This window comes from Leucopleurus acutus (genome assembly GCF_964270905.1).
Source record: "Leucopleurus acutus genome assembly, chromosome: 1".
NCBI lineage: Eukaryota > Metazoa > Chordata > Mammalia > Artiodactyla > Delphinidae > Leucopleurus > Leucopleurus acutus.
In genome coordinates this window covers 170,044,185-170,066,282 of record NC_139142.1, presented here as the reverse complement: position 1 = coordinate 170,066,282, position 22,098 = coordinate 170,044,185, and the positions used below count along the sequence as shown (strand labels likewise).

Below are 22,098 nucleotides of genomic sequence, written 5' to 3'. Positions count from 1 at the left end.
TGCGGAGCACAGGCTCCGGACGCGCAGGCTCAGCGGCCATGGCCCACGGACCTAGCCTAAGGGAGCTGGGGCTGCCCTTGTGGCTTCTGGGAGGGTGAAAGCTTGCCTTTAAGGCCTTGCCTGCAGGGAGGTAGGAGGAGGGGCACCCTGGGAGGGGCACTTTGTTCTCACTGGCCCTCATCTGCACCTCATTGTTGAGCACCCTAGGCCTGGAGGGGAAATTTCATCTTGAGCAGGTCCTAATAGGGCAGCAGTGTGTGCCAAGAGTGACCCTGAGAATGAGGAAGCTGTGCGATCCTGGGGCACCCCCTCCTTGCCCAACGGCGTGGTTTGGATGTGCATGATGGCGCGTTGCTGCAGGTGTCAATGTTTGGCCAACAGTTCCAGGGGCTTCATGAGGGCTGTGCAGGCTGGACAGAGGGTGAGATGGGGCTGCTGTGGGCCCTGAGTACCAAGGGAGGGAAGGGTAAGTGGAGAAGATGATGCATCCCCCTCAGGACCCTCCAAACGCCCCTGGTTTAGGACTGCCTGTGTCTGTATCTCCAGCAGCTCCCCAACCCTGCCGAGCCCCTCCCTCCTTAAAGTTACTAGGCTCAGAGCGGACCATCTTGCTCAGAAGCTTTAGGGCTTACATGAAAACAGTGCCTCCTGGTGGACAGCATCGGAAAAGCCCCAGGGAGGGGTATCTATGAGGCGTGTGTGTGTGCGCGCGCGTGCGCGCGTCTTTCTGTTTGTCTGGCTGTCCTAGGGAGGCTTACATTTCTCCTCTTCAGCTCCAAGCCCATTCTCTGGCCCTCCATCCCCCACTGACATGGAGCAAGGACTCCACCTGCTTTGTTCTTTTCCAGAACTGTGCCCCCCATCCAATTACCCATTCGTGTTCTCCTCCCCAGGCTGGCTGCAGAGAGGGACACAGCCCTCCTGGATCCTCCTTCCTCACTGCCCCCAAATTCCAGTAAACAGGCCTTTTTGCATAACGATTTTCTGACGAGAAACAGATGGGGGTAACAAAGTCATGAAAATGAGTGAATCATCTAAAAAAATATTTCAAGGTTTTGCCAACCACAGTGTGATTTTCAACACCTCCCGACATGGCAATTAGAAATCTCCTCTTCATGATTCTTAAGCTGAATCTTATGTAATGGTTTAAAATAAATACATCCTTCGTCAGTAAAAAAAAAAAAAAAAAGAAGAAGAAAAAAGAAATCCCCTCAATTTTCTACCCTATTTTCATTCTCAACTTCCCACTTTGTTTTATAAGCCCCCCATCACACACTTTGAAGTACTACTACTAATTAGTATTAACATTGTTTGAGTTTCCCGTGATATGCTAAAGCACTTTACGTAAACCGACTTGCTCGCTCTTCATGACAACTTGACAAGGCGGGTGCTACTGTTTTCTCCATGACATAGATGAGGAAACTGATGTCCGTGGAAATTAAGCGTCTAGACTCATGCTTTCCAATATGGTAGTCAGCAGCCACATGGGGCTGTATAAATTTAATTGAAACTAATAAAAATTCCATTCCTCAGTCCTGCAGGCAGATTTCAAGAGTTCACTGGCCACATGTGGCTAGTGGCTACCATATCGGACAACACGGACTAGAGCATTTCCATCATCTCAGAACTTTCTAGTGAGGGCTGCTGGTATAGACCAAGCAAGTCTACTTGGTCGATCTGAGCCAGGATTCAAACTCAGAGCTCTCTGGCTCGAAGGTGATACGTTCTGCTTCATCCTTCCTCCAGGAGGGACCCTGTTCCCAACTTCTTCTCTCAAAGATGACTGGACTGGAGGAGGGATCTGGGAGCTCTGTAGTTTAAATCTGCCTTTCTGGGACCCTCCAGCCTAAGTCCCTCTGGGCTTGTCCTCGTGGTCTGAGAAGGGCAGACCGCACTGCCCGCTCCTGCAGAAACTCTGGGCCCTGCTGGGTCTGAGCCACACGTACAGGGGTCTGTTTCTCCCACTGGAAGATCCTTGATGTTTTACCCTTCTCGACTCCGGAGTGTTTAGTGCCATGCTTGCCCTGTACAGAGGGCTCGGAAGAGGGCGGATTGTGGAAGCGGGCCTGTCGTAGGATGAGTACTTGGAAGGGTCGATGTTTTATTCCTGTGCGGGGCAACTGTGCAGAGTCCTTCTGCATCCCATGCCTTCCCCACCCCTCATCTGTGCTCATGGCCCTTGTGGATTATTCGGGACAAATCTGGCTTGGCCGCGTCTGCTTTCCCCTGGTTGGCCTTCCTGTATCAGAGCCTGGAGACAGAAGGGAGGGGTGAAGGCCGCGTGGGAGAATTCCACAGACAGGGTGGGATGCTGGGAAAGCGGGGTGCACAGCTTCCCTGGGATGGTGGCCTGGGAGTGGGCTGTAACTACAGCAGCGGGACAGATAAACTGGCGGTAAGGTTTGTAAAATCCTGATAGGGAGCCCCACGTAGGGGAAGGAGGCGGTGGGACCGGAATATTCTTTCAGCTCTCAATCCGTCTTACTGAGTCTGCTCCCAGCAGTCTAATCAGCACAGTTGTCCATCTACCTGGAAGTCAGCCCTACCCCCTGGCTGCTTTTCCCCGTGGGACAAAGAAAGCTGTCGAACCTGTTCTCTTCCATGCCCATCATTATAGGTATGAAGCTAGCGGTGGGAGCCCTGCATTCCCGCCTTCACTTGGGGACAGCTGCATGTGTCACTTCTGTCACACTAGCCCCCTACTATGCCCTCGGGGCTGTTCCAGGCACATTCCATGGATTAACTCATTTCACAGCCATAGCTACCTTTCGAGATATGTGCTATTGTTATCTCCATTATATAGATAAAGGGTCTGAGGTTCAGGAGCTTAAATAATGTGTTCAGGGACTCACGGCTATGATCTGAGTCAGAATCCCACCCGGACAGCCTGGCTGCAGAGCCACAGTCCTCCGCATCTGTCCCACCTCTCCAGTTGTGTTGAGACTGGGTCCCCGAGGAAGGCCCTCTGGCCACCCACAGGAACAGGAGCCTCTGGTCAGCACACTGCCTGGACACCACTTTTTTTTTTTTTTTTTTTTTTTTTGGTCGCGTCGCACGGCATGTGGGATTTTAGTCCCCGACCAGGGATCGAACCCGCACGCCCTGCATTGGAAGCTCAGTGTCTTAAACACTGGAACCTCCAGGGAAGTCCCTGGACGCCGTATTTTACGGGGGGGATGCTGACAAATTGAGAGGAGCCTCCTGAACTCTGAAACGCGTACACTTTGAGGGATGGTTGGAAATCTGGAGGTGCATAGCCTAGAGATGGGGAAGCTTGGCCTGGTTTCCTGGCTCCCCCAAGCACCGTGGAGACCCCAAGATGCAAAGGCTAATGCTGAGGGTTAGTCGGGGAAGACTTCACTGAGAAGGAGTCACCAGAGCTGGATCTTGAGGGACGAGGTGATTTGCTCCCTGGACAAATGGAGGAGGCTGTCCCAACTAGAGAGAGCAGCTTCGATAAAAGGTCTGAGATGTGAACGAGCAGAAGCTTGCTCGGGGAATGATGGGTGGTCGGGCCTGGCTGGAGCGGAAGGGGACGTGTGGGGGTGATGGCGGGTAAGCCCACAGGAATTTGGGTTTTACTCTGTCCATGCTGCGGGCGGCTAGGCAGCTCTGTGCCCCCCGGAGCAGCATGGGAAACTCCTTTCCCGCGCCTCTGGCTGGTAGGACAGAGCTTGCTCCTCCCTGTAGCCTCTTCTGTAACGTGCGGAGCCCTGGGTGGCGGGGCTCGGGGGACATCCTTTTGGGAAGCAGGCTCTATGCTGTGCCTCTCGGGCCCAGACCCTCAGGCCCCCATTGCTTGCTTTGGCAAGTTCACCTCTGAACTGCCTCTAGGGCTCTGGCAGGCAGCGCTTGCTTCTGCACCCCAAGAACGGTCCCGGGTGGCTTTGCTGGGTTGAGGAAGCCTTTGGAAGTTTTTCTGGGTGTTGCCAGGAGAGCTGTTCATTGGGGGGTCCACTAGTGAAGAGGCCTGGGTCCACCGTGCCCAGAGGCATGAGGCCCGGAAGACCAGGAGCCTGCACGTACTTGGGGAAAGATGCCCAGCTCTGGGAAAAAAGAAGGGTCCATTTCTACTGACCCACTTACCTGCAGGGAGTGTTCTGAGCTGGGTGGTTCGGGAGACTAGGGAAAGGGGGGGGGCCCTCCGAGCACAGCCTGCCTATCAGGGGATCCTGCGTGGGGAAGCAGCGGCCGGGCTCCAGGACCTCGGCTGTGTTTTAGTCACTGGGAGGGACCCAAGCAGAGCATGACCTTGGAGCAGACACAGGAGCTCCTGAGCTGGAGGCCGCCTGCTGACTACCCCCTGGCGGCAGGTCCTCCCCGAGAGAGAGGGAAGGCAGTGCACCCCCAGTGGCTGTCATGAGAGATCACTGCTGCCTGGACGCAGGTGACATGCTCAGCCCTCGAAGTCAGAGTCAAGGGTCCACGGAGAGTAAAGAGGTGCTGGAAAGACAGGTGTCACGTTTCAGGTGCTTATGGCGAAGGTCCAGGCCCATGGCACTCACTGGGTCCCAGAGCCAGAGCCTGGTGGTGAAGAGAAAGTGTCCCCAGCACCAGTCGTAAGGGCTTGAAAGGGCATCCCTTCCTGGGGGCCGCGTCCCCCCATCCTCGCCCTGTCTCCACCAGGCCGGCCCTGAGCTCCGTCTGCCTTCCGTTTCCTCAAATGTGAAGTTAGCGAGCTGGCCTAAGTGACGGCAGAAAGCCATTCCGGGTCCTTCCGGGTCTGTCTATCCTTAGATGCAGTTATGATCGATGCTCAGTGTGTCAGTCGCTGGACATTGGGTGTTCAGGGCTGGCACGCATGGGAGTCACTTTCCTTATCAGCATCAGACGCTGCTCTGGGCGCAGCTCTCTGTCCAGCTGGGGTCACTCAGAACCCAGGGCAAAGCTCTTTTTGCAGAAGGCCCTAGCCTCCCCCCAACCCGAGGGCCTCGTAACTGGCTGTGTAAAGGCCCCAGAGCCGATGGGCAGAGGACAAGCCAGGGGTGGGAGAGGGGCTCCTGCATGGGTGCTACAGGGGACTCTGCTTCTGGACCTTAAAACTGGACAGACTCGTGGCCCTGTGACCCAAACCAGAAGCCACAGTGGGATGTGCTGGAGGATGAGGCACCGGTATTCTGCAGCACTAACTTGCTTTAAACTCTTTCCACTGGTTGATGTCAGGACCCTGAATGAGACGTAAGGCCTGACAGCTGCCTATCCGTGGCATCCCTTTGACAGGGGACACAGAGCTTCGGCTCAGGGGATAACAGTAAATTCCAGTAAATAGACTCTTTGAAAAGTTAATTTTTTTTTATTACCTGAGACTTTTTAAAAGAGGGACTCTGTTATAGACTGACGAACAGCCCTCAAAGGTGTCCACGTGCTAATCTTTGGCAACTGGGAATGTGTTACCTTATTGGCAAAAGGGACTTTGCAGATGTGATTAAGGCTCACGAGATGGGGGGTGAACCCGGATTATCTGGGTGGGTTCAGTGGAATCAAAGCGGTCCTTAGACTTCCCCGGTGGCGCAGTGGTTGAGAGTCCGCCTGCCGATGCAGGGGACACGGGTTCATGCCCCGGTCCGGGAGGATCCCACATGCCGCGGAGCGGCTGGGCCCGTGAGCCATGGCCGCTGAGTCTGCACGTCCGGAGCCTGTGCTCCGCAATGGGAGAGGCCACAACAGTGAGAGGCCCGCGTACCACAAAAAAAAAAAAAAAAAAGGGTCCTTAAAAGGAGGGGTACAGGAGGGTCAGAGTCAGATGTGATGACATAGCAGATTGGAGGAAGGGGCCACCAGCCAAGGAGTGCTTGCAGCTGCAAGGGTCTGCAAAAGGCCAGGAACTGGTTCTCCCCTGGAGCCCCTGAAGGGACCAGCCCTGGCAACTCCCTGACTGCTGACCCGGTGAAATGGATTTTGGACTTCTGACCTCCAGGACTATCAGAATAGAAATTTCTGTTGTTCTAAGCCACTGAGTTTGTGGTAAGTTGTTACAACAGCCAGAGGAGGCAAATACCTATTCCAAAGGGAATATTTTCTCAGCTTTGCCGTGCACCCGTCTCACATCTTAAACTGAGATGCTTCAAAGAAACCACCATCTCCCTGAGTCTGCAGAATTCCAGAACAACAAACATCCTTTAAAAGGCTGCAGAGCCACCCACGGGATGTAAGCTGGGTGAAGGGGTGGGCAGGGAAGCCAGCCCTCCCTGGGGATGAGAGAGCAGGGTGAGGTCACCATCAGTGGGTGCTGCTCAGGGCTTTTATAACCACAGCCTTTGCACGTGGGCACCAGCGGTGTCACGGGGCTGAGCCGTGCCTTGTTGCTCAAGTCAAGTGAAAGCCCAGTGGTTCAGGCTGCGAATCGACACGAGAGGTTGTCGCTGTCTCTACAATTATATCATCAAAAAGAAGAGAAAGCACCTACCAGGCAGGTCAGCAGTCTCAGGGACCAGCTGAATCTAGAGGCAGCCTGAGGTCTTTATTCCAGAGAAGAGTTTGGGATTGTTGTGGAGGTGATGATCAAACAGTTCCAAAGTTCCAAACTCCTGTCACCCTGCACCTTTCTTTTTTTTTTTTTTGCGGTACGCGGGCCTCTCACTGTTGTGGCCTCTCCCGTCGCGGAGCACAGGCTCCGGACGCGCAGGCTCAGCGGCCATGGCTCACGGGCCCAGCCGCTCCGCGGCATGTGGGATCTTCCCGGACCGGGGCACGAACCCGCGTCCCCTGCATCGGCAGGCGGACTCTCAACCACTGCGCCACCAGGGAAGCCCATGATTGTTAGTTTTTAAAGATAGGAAGGCCTAATTGTAAAGCAGCTATACTCCAATAAAAAAAACTTCCAGAAAAATTATAACATCAAGAAAAAAATAAAGATAGGAAGGCCTAGACGAGTCTCAAAACAGAACATGAACCCAAATGAGGGATGAAATGAAGCTACTAGAAGGGGAGCGCTATTGGATTCAAGGCTCTTGAGCTTATGGGAGGGGCTGGGGCTGAGGTCAGTGGTACGAGAGAGAGAGCATCCTCTCCTCCAAGGCCAGCGAGAGGGAGGGAGGTCGTGGTGAGGTCAACACAGAGTGGGGTGCAAGCTCTCTTTCATTGTTCTATATGCTACCATAGTGGCATCCAGAGCCCGGCAGTGCTGGACACAGAAGCTCCAATCTGTGTCCAATTTCTTTCTAGAAAATTCAGTTGTAGACACACACTCTACAGGAGGTTGAGGAGAACGTAGATTTGCCGACTTCAGCAGAATATGGATTTGCACTGCTTTAAAGCATTGGCTCTCAAGAGAGGGTTTGTTTTGCGTCTGTAAGACTCCCAACGGGTAGGCGGTCCAGGGCGTGAGCTCTGTGGGATCATCCAGAGACTGGGTTTCTTCTCTCACGTTGCTCTGCCACCTCCAGGGTGTATTCACACCCACATGGGCGAGGCTGGCCCACCAACAGCGTCCATATCCCAGCCCTATGGTAGAGCAGGAGCGACCTGAAGGGTGCACACGTTCCTTCTGCTATCCTGTGACCACACTGACCTGCAGGGAGGCTGGGAAATGTGGCTGTCCCGGGGAGCCTTGTGTCTAGCTAAAATAGAAGATTCTAGTACGGACAAGCAAGAAGAGGGGACAGAAATGGAGGGAGAAACAGTCATTTTTGCCATGGGCTTCAGACATAAGCATGCATGGCTGTGAATCCTGCCTCTTCACTCAGGCAAGTCATTTCACCTCCCTGGGCTTCGTTCTTCTATAAAATGGGACTCGGGGCCGCGGGGACCACCATGCACCATGTAAGCAGCGGAAGCACCTGGCAGGGCCCTGGAAGACAGTGGGCACACGCAGTACCTCTGATTTCCCACTTTCCCTCCTTTCTGCCCTAGGGAAACCAATGTACCTGCACATTGGGGAGGAGGTAGATGGTGTGGACATGCGGGCCGAGGTTGGGCTCCTGAGCCGGAATATCGTGGTGATGGGGGAGATGGAGGATGAATGCTACCCCTACAGCAACCACATCTGCAACTTCTTTGACTTCGACACCTTTGGGGGCCACATCAAGGTATGAGTCTGCCTGGCTGAGGCCATCAACCCAACTAGGAGGATTCCAGCGATGCCAGCCTATAGGCAGGGATTCTTGGTAGGGAAGGGGATGGAGGGGCAAAAGGTAGGACCAAGGGAAGGGTACCTTTCTGGAAATTGGAGGGGTCTTATGTACTATCCCTCTGTGTGCAATTCCATCTGTCCATACTTGGGAACAAGAGAGATGACAGAGGAACGTCTCTTACCTGCAGTCACATGGCACGTGTCACACTGCCTTCCTGATTTTCAACTTCCAATCATAGCTTTCGTTCCCTTTCTTCATTGTTTAACCCTGGCCACTTCCTAAAAGAACGGGCATTTAACTCACAAAAACTTGCATTTGCAATAGATCCGTTAAAATACAGATAAGATGGGGACTTCCCTGGCGGTCCGGTGGTTAAGACTCTGTGCTCCCACCACAAGGGACGTGGGTTCGATCCCTGGTTGGGGAGCTAGGATCCCGCATGTTTCACGGCGCGGCCAAAGAAAAAAACAAAAAACCAGAGAAGATGATAAACAGGGGAGAAGAACTAGAAGTTCTAGCGTTACATTTACCTGTGAGTTTCCTGGTGGAGACTCAAGACCAAGACAGATATGATGAGCTGCAGAGTTCTCATTGCGCAGTGAAGGAAAATGGTACCAATTCGTTGGAGCTCATGTTTTCCTAGCATTCAACTCAAAGAGGAATTCCTTTTGCATCTCTCTGTGAGGTGCCTTTATCTGGCATGTTAAATATCAGACGACACCCCAATGTTCTTCACGAGGTCATTGCTTCCAATGATTTGAGATTAGAGCTGGTAGAATAACAATATTACCTTGGTGTTTTGTAAAGACAGTTCTTTAGAAGTTAAAATCATATGCTTTAAGGATGAGACTTTCTGGTAACCTAACTGAAAGGAATAATTGAGTGAAACTTACAGAGTTCATAATGGGGGCCCTACTGGCATAGGTAAGACCATTTTTTTCTGTCATACGGGCCTAATATAAGATTTCTAGCATCCCTGGCCCCTGCTCATTAAATGCTAGCAGTGCCTCCCAGTCATTGCAACCTCCAAAAACACTTCTCTGTATTTCCAGTCAGTTTCAAGGGATGAGATGGGGACAGAGGTGGTGGTATAATCTTCATCTGAGAAACTCATTAGGGAGACTAAAGCAGAAATAGCAGGTTTATGTTACGCAAGCTGCTGCAACCCCATTTCCCATGTTGAGAGTAATCCCTAAGTGATCAGAGCACTCCTTCCCACTTTGCCCAAACTAGGCCTCAGAATCATTCTTAACACAGCTCTCAGGGCAGCCACTACTGGAGTTGGCATTCCAGCTGACACCTATTTTTGGAAGGCATGGTTAGCCTGTCCTTAAGTCATCCTTCTCTAGTAGAAGTTAGCTGAACTCAGCTTGGGACAGGAATCATTTTTGAACTGTGCTTTTCTGGTGAGCTCCTGGAGTGTAGACACTGAGTGTGATCAGGTGGTTCCTTTGGAATGTGTAGGAATGGCTCTGGGTATACTATGACGTGAGCATGTGAAGCATCCCACAACTCACACTGACAAAGACCCCGAGCTCAGCATCCCCTTCTTACAGCCAGGAGAGGGCCTCAGATGGTGGACCAAGCACGGGCTCTTACTGCCCCGAGGTCCAGCCTGTCCTGGATTCCCCAACCGTCCTAGGGCATGCTGTTTGCCAGTCTCCCCCGGATTACCTCAGGGTTATCCCTTTCTTATAACACTCAGTGGCTTAGGAGGTAGGAAAAGAGGGTTGAGGCAAGCCCCAGCCGCTGCACGGTCCCGCTGCACCTCTTGATTCCAAGCAGTTCATTGCCTTGCAACATTCCTATGTTATTAGCAGCAGCCTGTCTCCCTTGAGGTGGGAAGAGTCAGGCATCTTAACCCATTTGCGGAGAATGTCTTTGGTTCACTGAGTACCCGAGGTGGGGATCAGCAAAGCACACTGAAGACAACACGTGTGCATTTCTGGAGAGTGGGCAGCAGCGAGGGGTATCAGGGAGCATCTCATGGACTCCTTCTGACTCTGGGCTCTCCTCTCCCAGTTTGCACTGGGGTTCAAGGCCGCACACCTGGAGGGCGTGGAGCTGAAGAACATGGGCCAGCAGCTGGTGGGTCAGTACCCAATTCACTTCCACCTGGCGGGCGATGTGGATGAAAAGGGAGGCTACGACCCGCCCACGTACGTCAAGGACCTCTCCATCCACCACACGTTCTCTCGCTGCGTCACTGTCCACGGCTCCAATGGCTTGTTGGTGAGCACATCCTTCCCGGGGAAGCCAGGCATCCAGAGCCCCTTCACCCTCTCATCCCTTCCCTGCATGCCGGTCTGCTCGCTGCTGGGCCCAGGGACCGTTAGCAGTGGCAGCATGCTTAGATCTAGTCACTTGGTCCAGGGCCACTGGGGGTTGAGCTCAGATTTTAAAACAGTATCAATTGAGAACAGGTCACTGACCAAAGAAGAAGGAGAAAATAGGGGTGTATCTTTGCCAAAGGCACCAGGCTACAGAGATGGGTGAGCAATTAGTGGTCACTGGGAGTCTAGCTCTTGCTGCACCTTGGTTTCCCCAAGGATCGTTCCATGACTGTGTGCCACGGCAAATCTGTTAACTGCAGACAAGGCAGGGGTCACGCCAAGACTCTGTACTGTGGCATCTGCCTGACAGGCTTGAGGTAGTGGCAGCAGTGGCCCTTTTCCCTTTTCTTCTGTTGAACCAAGTGTCATCAGAGCGAGCACTCCTGGGAGAAACACCTTCATTAGTAAATTGGTGTGTGTGGCTTGTCTTGATTTGCACAGATCATTTTTACACTAAAGTGATCGTTCTTTAAATGAATTCAACTTATATCCTCCATACATTTTTCAAGCTGGACATTACCAAATGCCCTGCACGCTGAATCCAGTTTGTGTTTGGTTTGGTTTATGTCACGTTTAGAGAAGCATTTGATAATTTTACACGAAGTGGAACTTTCTTTCAATGCACTAAGCTCATATCCTCTATGAACTTTTAAGCTGGATGTCACGAAACGGCATCCAGCAAACTGAACCTGGTGGCCAGACGTGCTTTGCTTGCCTTAAGTGTTTCAAGAACCATTTGAATTAGTTTTCATCATTTAGAAATGTAGAGATTTCACATAAAACTCTGCATTCTTGGCTTCTCTTGAAAAGTAGTTGGAATTGGCAACACGAGACCCACATTCCCGCCTGGCAACAATGGATTCAGACAAAGTCGTAGCACCCCACCAAGCTGGGCTTATGCTCTCTGGTTTACGCCATGCCCAGCACTTCCTAGTACCCTACAGTAAATGCCCCAGGCAGGGCCACTCATCTCATTGCCTGTTGGCCTCTGTGGGCATTTGAGTCTGTGACCCCTGCTTTAATCCAAACATAAGGAGCTTCCCACCACGCATGCGGGGATAGGAAGATGAGGAAGCCTGTCCGTGTGGCGGGTGAAGCCACTTTCAGGTCTATTCAGTGTGCTCTTACAAAGGAAAGCCTGTTGTTGCTGTATTTTCAATGCTCTGACTTAAAACCCACCGAGTATAAAGAAGAGAGCACTGGTTTGGGGGCACAGTCTAGAAGGGCCTGGTCCACAGGTCATGGGCTGTGGACCTTGGGCAAGTTGCTTACCCTCTCTCAACCTCAGCTCCCTCCTCCATCAGGTTGGGGACATAACACCAAACACATAGGGCTCTGAGGGGCCAGCGCCACGAGGGAGACCCAAGACCCGGTGCCCTGCCCGCTGGGCTCACGTACAAATGTTGGCTAGGAGCCAGGGCCGGTTCCCCCAGCAGCGGGGTAGAGGGTTGCAGCTGGAGTAGTTGCTGGGAGACATGGGATTATTTTTCGGGTCCAAGAAAGAGGCAAAGGAAGATGTTTTCTGGCAAAAGCAGAAAGATAACAGGATTTCGAATAAATTCGGAAGGTTAGGGATGCAGTAGAAGACACAGGATGAACTTGGGCTCTGGAGCCAGACACTGTGGATTCCCATCTGGTTGCCACTTCCTAGCTGTGTGACCTGGGTCAGGTCGTCTCCGTGCCTCTGTTTCCTCTTCTGTAAGATGGGGAGCAAAGGACATGGACACGCTGCGCCGAGGGGCCTGGCCCAGGTTGGGCCCTGGAAGCAGGCGTCTGGTGGTCCCGTTCGCTCGCGCAGTGTGCCGAGTGAATGCACAGAAGGCAGTTGGTGACTAAGCTGAGAACACGTGCCGAAAAGAACAGCGTAGAGTTGGTGAGGAAACATCCCAGGACTGAGCCTTAGGAGCTTGACCTGCTTTAAGCATTTGTTCTAAAGTTTTGTCCTTAAGTTTAACTTAAATTCGACTATGTCTAATGTTCCTCGAGAGAAAAATATGAAGATTACAAGAAGTCTGTAACTCCAGATCCAGGTTGATTTGAGTGGAAGCTGTTCTGAACCTCTGGGCAGTCACATACGTGCGCACACACACACGCACACACACACACACACACACACACACACACATACTTGCCCTGTGGACACGTGGCTGTGCTTTCCCACCCACTTGCTGTGTGATGATCTCGGGCAAGCTATTTAGTCACGTAGGTCTTCAGTTTCCTCATATGTGCTGTGCAGAACAGGATGGCAATCCCCCATGGCTGTTCGGTTAGAAACTATAATATGCGATACTTTGGGCCATCTTAGTGATACAGACCTTCCTCTGAGCAGTGATCCCAGGTCTCACGGGCTCGTGTAGGGGGAGGCAGGGCAAGAGAAGTGCTGGGGGTGGAGCCAGAGCGCCCTCATCAGGGCAGCGCTGCAAGGGAGCATCTCTGTGCACACGCAGGCTGGGGAGAGGCAGGGAAAGTTAGCACAGGCCAGGCGTCCAAGTTCATGGATATGGGCAACGGACGGAGAGCGGTGTGGGGCATGGAAGGCAGGGGGCGAGGAGCGGCCATGGAACTGGTACCTCCGGAACAGCCAGGTGGGTGAGTCGCACCCATGACAGAGATAGATTTTTGGAGCCAGAGCTTTGGACAACTCAGGACCCGAAGACCCCGCCTACCAAAGCCTTCCTCCTGTCTGGCCGCCAGGGATGCCAGTCACCAGACGGGGAGGGCGCATCCCTCAGCTCCCTGGGTGTCGTCCAGACGCCAGGTGGCCCAGGTGCTTTGCACAGGCCTTGCCGAGGCGCCAGCGCAGCCTTATCTCGATGGCCACGCGGGGCTCCGGCCACACTCCGCTCAGGCCCGCGCTCGGCGGCCAAGCTGGCGCTTAGGACCTGGAGCGTGCAGATCTCTGTGGCCTGAATCAAGGGGAAACCAAACAGCCATGGCTTAGAATCTCGACGACGTACGCGCCCCTACATCTCTGAGCCAAAGAGGCAGCAGGATAATGGGGGGCGTTCTGTGCCTTTCTCTGCGAGCCGCACCCCTGGACGGGAGTTGGGGTGTTATGGACTAGCACCTCACCCTATAAAGGCTCCATCGCCGGGGCAGACAGTTCCAGGTTCAGAAAGGCTGCCTTGGGAGCTGCACTCCCTCCACCAGGATTTCACATTTGCTTCCTTTGTTTTGGCTCTAAGGGTTTACCCACGGCTATGTTTAGAAAGATGTTTTTAGCTGATGGGATGAAAGGAGGCCAACAGCGGACAAAGACTGTTTTCTCATTTAGAGAGCAGAGGCCACTCAGTAACATCGTGAATGCCTTTTCCCTCACGCCGTCCCCAATCCGGAGGTACCCTAGACCCCAGACAGGCGGTCACTGGCTTGTTGGAAAAAGGGGTTCCTATGTGTGCCCAGCTGGGAGGTGCTGCCCTACCTCACCACTGCTAGACACGCACTGGTACCCCCATCCTCAGAGAACAGCCTCCCTCATCCCCACCTCCTCCTGGGGCGGCCCACCTTTGGTCTTTCCCTTTCTTCACCACCAACTTTTGGAAGGAGTGATCTGAACTTAAGATTTCTGCCAGCATCTGTTACCCAACAAAAATGTGGGCTTCGCAACTTTTGTTCCCCTGAGCCCTGGGGACGGCTCTCAGTAACGTAACTCCACACACTAGCGCTCAGCTCCTGCCCTGCAAGCCCACTGCCCCCTGCTCCCTCCTCATCCGACTCTTACCCTTTCCCATGGTGAAAGTGATCGCCGTCAACTAGCGAGGTTAAAAGGATAGAGTCGTAGCAAGCTGTGTTCTAATCCTGCCAGTGTGAACTTGACTGATGGATACTTTCTGAGACTCAGTGTCCTCCTGTGTAAAGTGAGGGTGATGATAGAACCCATCTCAAAGGCTTTGGGGGAACCTGAAAGCAGGTAATGCATGTGACATACTTAGCAATGATATTAGATAGTACTGTCACTGTGCCTCTTTCCCTGTGTTCTGTGTAAACCTCACTGGTTCTGTGAGATAGTGGTAGGTATCCCTCCCAGCACACAGAGTAAACCCAATAATTAAATGACCTTGGCAAACACGGAGTATGTGTCTTTCCTCCCCATTTTAGGGATTCCCCATGCATGCTAGCATTGTCAGGGTTGCAGTGAAAACGCATTTAATGCTGGTGATCCTAGCAATGTCAAAACTCATTTCACCGCAGAGCCCTTTATTCACATAACCTTGCCTTTAACAGAGTTAGTGTTCCACAGAGCAGAGCCTGGGAAATGCCTTTCCTGATACTGACACTGTTGACGGTGTCCTTCTTGAAACTGGGGGGGTTTGCACCAAACCTCCGGGATGCTGGCAGATGAGGGGCAAAGGCTGCCTTCAAAGGAAGGGGCTACTGCACATTATCTGCGGGGTGGACAGCTGTGGGTGTAAGATGGGCTCACGCTACATCTTGCTGTGTGTTTCTGAGCTCTGAGGCAGGACACGGGGGTCACCTAAGTGTTCCTTCCTGGAAGACAATGACTCCATTCCAGTTCTCTTGAGAAAGGTAAAAAAGACTCCGGTACGGATTCTGCCTGTTTTCTCCTCTTTTCCTTTTTTACGGCAGAGTGGGTGGGAGAAGTAAACATGTCCTGTCTTTCTTTCTCACCTCATTCACTGCTCCAGATGTGTTACCTCCAGTAGCAGGCCAGGATGTCCTCCAGTAGCAACCGGGATGTCCTCAACAGGCTGCCACATTGACCATGCAGGGGGCGCCCTACATGGATTGCAGCCAGTCCTCAAGCCCTCCAGCCTTAGGGAGACACCTTCCCTTTGGCTTTCCACTAAAGAGGACTGGAGCTCCTTTACCTCTTTGGTGGGAAACTCAGTGCCCTCTGTCCCAGTCTCAGAGCTCTGGGGATTGTGGGCGAGGCTTCTGTTTTCCCTGGTTTCCCCTTTTTCCAGTTTCTTGAATTCGGTCTCACTCATTTCTTGCTTCATGAGATGCTCTCATCTCTCCTTCCCTCCTGAGCCCAAATGAGGAGCCCAGACTCCTGGGCTTGTTTCCCCACAAAGTTTCACTGGCCAGGGCTTCTGCTGGCAGAGTGGGAAAGAGATGGGAAGGAGGTAGGGGTGCATCATAGGTCAGCACAGAAATCAACTGGAAATGGAGAAACAGGTCCCTCTTCTTAAACCCTCCCCTCCCCTTCCCTCCACCTGGCTGCGGGGGTCCTTCCTTCTCCTCCCCCACTGCTCCTGGGCCGCCTTAAAAACTCATTCTGGGGACTTCCCTGGCAGTCCAGTGACTAGGACTCTGCGCATGCGTTAGATCCCTGGTTGGGGAACTAAGATCCCACATGCCACACAGCGGGGCAAAACAACAACAAAAAACACATTCTTCTCCTTATTAGGCAGAGTGATTGGGTTCTCCGTTTCCTTTCCCAGCTTCTATTTGCATATTCAGAAACTCATTAACACACCCTGCAAAGCAAATTACCACCTACTCCAAGGCTCTTTTCTTTAGCAGCTCAAGAAAAAAAAAGAAAAGAAAAATAGAAAAGAAAAGTAAACAGCAGAAGCTCAGAAATTAGTCTTTCTTTTAATAGGATCCTATTTGTAGCCAGGTTTCTCACTAAGATGAATTATATCATATCCACCCTAGAAGGCAGAATCAGACATATAGTTCATTTCTGTGTGTATTTGTTTTAAACAGTAATTTCTTGTTCGTACTGTGTACAGGTTTCAGGGGGAAGTCATCACTTGGGGTGACTCTATGCCCTGATTTGCAAAGAACAGTTCCATTTTACGCCTGCTATCCCAGATTAATGACTAACGGTACCCCCTTTCCCTCTCGATAATGTCCTGGTTCAGACAGTAAACTAAATGGTCACCCTAATTGAAGCAGTTCCTGAGAGCTGGGGAGTTTCATCCTTCACAATGTCATGCCTAGACTCCACCTAACAACAGCTGAAGACTTAAAACAGCTCTCAGGAATCGTTTTCATGATTGTCAGTCATAAGGGAATATATCCAGAAGAACAAAGGGAAAATACAGTTTGTGCAAGAGAATGGCAGGGAGCTTACACACTGCTTCTGGATAGCATGCATGGGGATACAGTGGGCACCCGTAAGTCCATACGTATGTGTCTGTTTATCCAGCTACTTACTATCTACCTATCTGTCTGTCATCTCTGTCTGTCCATCTCAAGCTATGTCACAGTTTAAGTATCTAATTCTGGGAAATGTTCTAAGGAAGAACAATCGTACAGTGTCAGAGCTGGAAGGGATTTCAGAAGTCCCCCTAAGGACACTCAGGCAAATGACACCACAAGTTTGTGATGAAACCAAACTTGAACTTGTGTCTTCTACTCCCAGCCCGGGGCTTTCTTCGACCTTATCATGCTTCTCTCTGGACTCTATATGTCACCTCACCCCACTACTAATGAGGAGCAAGAAATGCAACACAAGAGGGGAGGTTTCTTTTCTGGTGCTGTTGAGAATTGATTAGGACACAGGTTTTGGATCAGACAGATGGAGAAGCAAGTCTCAATCCGTCCTTGCAAGAGAAGTGACTCGGGCAGCTTTCTAAGTCTCGATGCCATCAGTAGAAAGGGAATAGTAGTTTCGATAAGGATTCAATGAGATAATGTACGTAAAACATTTCACAGTAAACAGTAGTTATTTTTATTCCTTTCCGAAAGGGTTTTTCTCTCCAGAGCACACCTCAAGGGGCTGGAGGGAATTTCTTATTCAGGCATTTGTTAGAATAAGAATGTACCCAATTCATTATTCACTTGCATTCAAAGAGGACACCCAAAGTGTGATCCAGACGGCGGGCACCTGGGTGCCTAGGATTTAAAAGGAGCTACGGGCCCGGGTCTGAACACTGTTCCATGTCCCTCCTCTGGGCCTGAGTGTCCTCCTTTGTAACGTGAAGGCATTGAACTTGCTCTCGATGTCCCTGCCAGCACGAGCAGCCCACGTTTTTCTTGCCTGTTCCTCCCATGCTTGTCTTTCCAGGCGATTTGCAACAAACTTTCCTAGCTCACTAGGAGGAAAGGAAGCAGTCCCATTGCATGACCTTGGTATTGACTAAAATGCTTATTGGTGCACTGAGTAGCATTCAAGATCACGCCCTTGCCTATTACCAAAGATTAAGGAAGCGATCCTCGTTTGAGAAAACGAAGAGCTTGCCTGGAATAGGGCAGTTGTGCCTGGGCTCCGTCCTCATGGGTGAATGGACACAGTCAGAAAACTGGGGTTCCAGGGGGCTTCCCTGGTGGCGCAGTGGTTGAGAGTCCGCCTGCCGATGCAGGGGACGCGGCTTCGTGCCCCGGTCCGGGAGGATCCCACATGCCGCGGAGCGGCTGGGCCCGTGAGCCATAGCCGCTGAGCCTGCGCATCTGGAGCCTGTGCTCCGCAACGGGAGAGGCCACAGCAGTGAGAGGCCCGTGTACCGCAAAAAGAAAAAAAAAAGAAAAGAAAACTGGGGTTCCAGCCCTGGCTTTGCACATGTGGGTTTTGTGACCTTGGGCAAATCACTCAACCTTTCTGAGTCTCATTTTCCTCATCTCTGAAAAAAATTAGTACAGGATTATGTAAGATTTCAGCAAGATTAAAAGATACAAGAGCCAGGCCAGTGCTGGGACATAAAGGGTCCTAGTTCCGGATGCTTCTAGAGCGTGTCTGCCTGGGAGTTGGGGAGTAGGTAAGATTTGCCATAGAAAAGGCTCTGGAGGGAATTGGGGTGTTTACCTCGATTAGTGCTTCTCAGGGACAATTTTTCCACCTCCCTTCCCCAATGGAATACTTGGCAATGAACGCCTGGAGACGTTTTTGGTTGTCACAGCTGAGAAGGTCCTGCTGGCATCTAGTGGGTAGGGGACGAGGGATGTTGCTAAACTTCCTATGATGTACAGGACGCCCCTCGAAATGGTAACAGTGCCGACATGGGAGTTGTTTGGGGATGATGTGTGAATTTCTCAGGGCCTGGTGCAGCAGTGGGTACTTACTAGGTGTGGGTAGAATGGTGTCATAGGGGAGCAGCAGCTTCCCTGGTTGGGTGACATCACTGGGCAGTCAGGACCCCGGGGGTGGGCGTGAGGATGGAAGATCTCAGATGGTGTTTCTCACCATCCTCATGCCCCGCTGTGGACAGGGCACCTTGGGCGGTAGCGTGCATCTCACCTATGGGGTGTTCAAGTGAAGCACGATGCCCGTTTGTCAGAGCCCTGCTTGAGAAAGGGAGCTAGGGCTCAGGCCAGAGGCCCTCTACCCACCTTCTCGTTCTCAGATTGATGAGTTCATAGACATTCAGACCCGGAAGGGCCTCGGAGATCCTGGACTTGGACTCCTCCATTGTGTGGTGGGGAAAGTGTGTTGACGAGAGGTTGGCAGACTTGTCTGAGAGCCTGTGATGCTTGTGGGCACAGCTGAGACCGTACTCCGCGTCTCTGCATGCCTTCAAGTGGTTTCTCCACTTGGCCAACTGACTGTGATTCCAAGAAGAATATTGAAGGGCTGGAGTTTGCAGCATTTTCTGGTTTTCTGCAAGTGTGGCTCGTTGCGGTTGCAGGCTTCAAAGCTGGCTTGCCTCCACGGGAGAGGGCACAGTGAGGAACCAGCCTTACTAAGAAGCCCCCCTGGCCTGGCTCAGACGGAGCTCTCCCTACCCCCCTTTCTGGTGGGACCTCCACATGAAGTCCTCGTGAGCAGTGTACCCGCCGTGTCCTCACCAGATTAGGCTCCCAAGGCCTCGTCCCCGGTCTCCAGTCGGGCCCACCTCTAGCAGTTTGTTCTTCTCCCCACCCCGTGAAGGCTCAGTTGCAACACCTCCAGCTGGAAAGGACTTCAAAGTCACGGCTCTGTCGTAGCCATGTCAGGTCCACCTCCAACCCCCAGATCCCCTCTCAGAGCCCGGTGCCTGGCTTAGGTTGTTTGATGTTTGTTGAGTGGCTGAATGAGCACATGAGTAATGACGCTGGGCGAACTGTCGCTCTGTCTTGACCCCTGCAGGTCAAGGACGTTGTGGGCTATAATTCTTTGGGCCACTGCTTCTTCACGGAAGATGGGCCAGAGGAACGCAACACCTTTGAGCACTGCCTCGGCCTCCTTGTCAAGTCTGGAACCCTCCTCCCCTCCGACCGTGACAGCAAGATGTGCAAGATGATCACAGAAGACTCCTACCCGGGGTACATCCCCAAGCCCAGGCAGGACTGCAAGTAAGCACCTCCCTTTCCCTGCCCTGCCCCGCGCCGGGCCTGTGTGCACGGGCTCACACGACTTCCCAGCCCAGCGTCTGACTTCTCACTCTTGGGTTGCCGAGTGGCTTAGACCTCACAGCCCTTAACCACCCAAGGCTCTCAGCTGCTCAGACAGAGGGCAGGAGTGTGTTTTCGACTTCTCCCTTCTCAGTGTGCCTCACAGCCACCGTTTTTGGCCAAAGAGAACCACTGTTCTCATCCTCGGGCTTTTCCTGAGGCCACACGGTGCTCCTTTGAGGAGAGGAAGCGGGCTGCCACCTCGGAGCCCACAGCGTGTACGCGTGCGCACCAGCTGCACTGGTCTGTTTCTTGACATGAGAGAGTCAGAGACAGAGAGAGAGAGAGAGAGAGCGAGCAAGAGAGGGAGAGCCTCCTGTCCAGTCAACCTTCTGAGTCCAGGGCCTCTCCCTCAGAGACAGCCATTTTTCTAGGTTCTCCTGACTTATATTTCTTCTAGGGTCCATCTCAGATTTAACCCACAAACGTGCTTATACCTTCAAGAGCCATGCCCCGTTCAAATTCTGAACGTGTTAAAGGCATAAATGCACCCCAGTTTAATGAGAAAACTGGGTTTCAGATGAGCAAATCAAGGGCATCTCAAATCACTGATAAGAGGCTCATCAAAGCAACGTTAGAGTCCCCGACATGGGCCACCCCTCCGCCCCAGGCAGCAAGATGGGAGCCAGTAGCCCTCTGTCTGACGCCATTCAATCTCTGCCCCCCGCCCACAGTGCTGTGTCCACCTTCTGGATGGCCAATCCCAACAACAACCTCATAAACTGTGCTGCTGCGGGATCCGAGGTGAGCAGAAACATCCCTTTTTTGGGTGGGGCTGGGGGAGAGGAGACGGCCGGGGCCAACCCTGAAAGGTGTGTGCCCTGAGCCCCCAGTCTAGGTATCCATGCAGTCAGGCTTAGCGTGAAGAGGGGAGAGCCAGCTTGGGAGGCAGATGGACTCTGGCCTTTCGTCACACTGGTGATCGTAGCTAATGAGTAATCAGTAGCCTTATTAGATGCCTGGCACATCCGTGTTCTAAGCTCAAATTTTTAAATTATATTTTTCACACTTTATTTTTTGTGTGTGGTGTGTGCACAAGCTCATTTACTTTTATTCATTTATTTTTGGCCATGCCACGCAGCATGCAGGATCTTAGTTCCCCATCCAGGGATTGAACCTGTGCCCCTGCTTTGGGAGCATGGAGTCTTAACCCCTGGACTTCCAGGGATGTCCCATAAGCTCCAATAATTTAATTCTTGTGTCAACCCTATGAGGTTTGTACTATGGTGGGGAGGAAAGTTAGGCAGGGACATGCATAGGATACAAACACGGTATTCTGTCTACACAGCCCTGCCCTTACCCACCCCTTCATGCTGCTTACCTTCCTGGGGAGCAGGTCAGGTGCCGTCTCTGGGCCTCAGCTTCCATATCTGCAGAATGAAAGGGCAAAGCCAAGGACACTCAGGCAATCCTCCCATTATGTGTCAGGAGGGGGAGATTAACCCCGGCAGTGACTCTGAAATCCAGCCATTTGGCGCCCATGGCTGATACAGTAGGACCACAGATACAGTAGGACCACAAAAGGGTTTTAACAGTCAGGATGGACGCCCACCCCCCAAAATATATTCGCCTCAAACTTCTCGCTGTTTCCCGCGGGTGTGTCTGGGAATGGGCATTGGGGCCATTTGGGTGATAGCGCTAGGCCCACCCCTAGTTTGGGCCATCCAGTCACCCCAACAAGAAGCTCCCTGGTGCTGAATTCTGCGGCTTTCCCCCCATGTCCTCCTCCACCAGGAAACTGGATTTTGGTTCATTTTTCACCACGTACCGACGGGCCCCTCGGCCGGAATGTACTCCCCAGGTTATTCAGAGCACATCCCACTAGGAAAGTTCCTTAACAACCGAGCACACTCCAACTACCGGGTAAGTCCTTCCAGGCCTCCCCGCCCGCCCACCGGTCCTTCTTCCCAGGCCTGCGCATGACTAGAGCCGGAAGAGCCACAGCTCCTCCTGGCAGCCCCGGAGCTGGGCCCCTGAGTTCGATTTCGCAGTTCACTTGGGGATGGGAGCGGTGGTGACTCCAAAAAGCCAGCCCTGATCTGTGAGCTAGGGAAGGTCAGGACCTGGTTCTGCAGGAAGATGAAGGTAGCATTAGCATCCTCTCCTCTGGTCGCTTTTTTTTCCTGGGAAGCGGGGTCCTCCATCCATGCAGTGCTAGGGAGGCAGGTGGAAAACAGACATTTCTGTCATCTTCGTTTGCTCATCAGTAGTTCTGTGTGTCCAGCACCAAGCGAGGTGCTGGGGAAAGGGACTGGGCTCTCGGGTGTGTCAAGGGCCCCCAGCTGAGGACAGCATCCAGACCAGAGTCATGGGCACGTGGGAATGGAGCTGGGAAGCAAGGCTGAGACCAGAAATGCCGTGCTGGGGACAGAGGTGGTCTTGGGGACGCAGGGGCAGTGTGCAGGTAGAGACCC

General features: G+C 52.5%; 1 protein-coding gene across 1 annotated transcript in view; it reads left to right on the top strand.

Moving 5' to 3' along the window:
* CEMIP (cell migration inducing hyaluronidase 1) overlaps nt 1–22,098 on the top strand; it is a gene marked incomplete at both ends in the record, with an annotated part of 71,129 nt that overhangs the window by 23,751 nt on the left and 25,280 nt on the right. Inside the window, 5 exons of the mRNA XM_082838424.1 lie at nt 7,852–8,027; nt 10,095–10,304; nt 19,380–19,585; nt 20,359–20,428; nt 21,419–21,547. Of these exons, the coding sequence (XP_082694550.1) occupies nt 7,852–8,027; nt 10,095–10,304; nt 19,380–19,585; nt 20,359–20,428; nt 21,419–21,547 (791 nt within the window). The remainder of the gene's footprint in view (nt 1–7,851; nt 8,028–10,094; nt 10,305–19,379; nt 19,586–20,358; nt 20,429–21,418; nt 21,548–22,098) is intronic.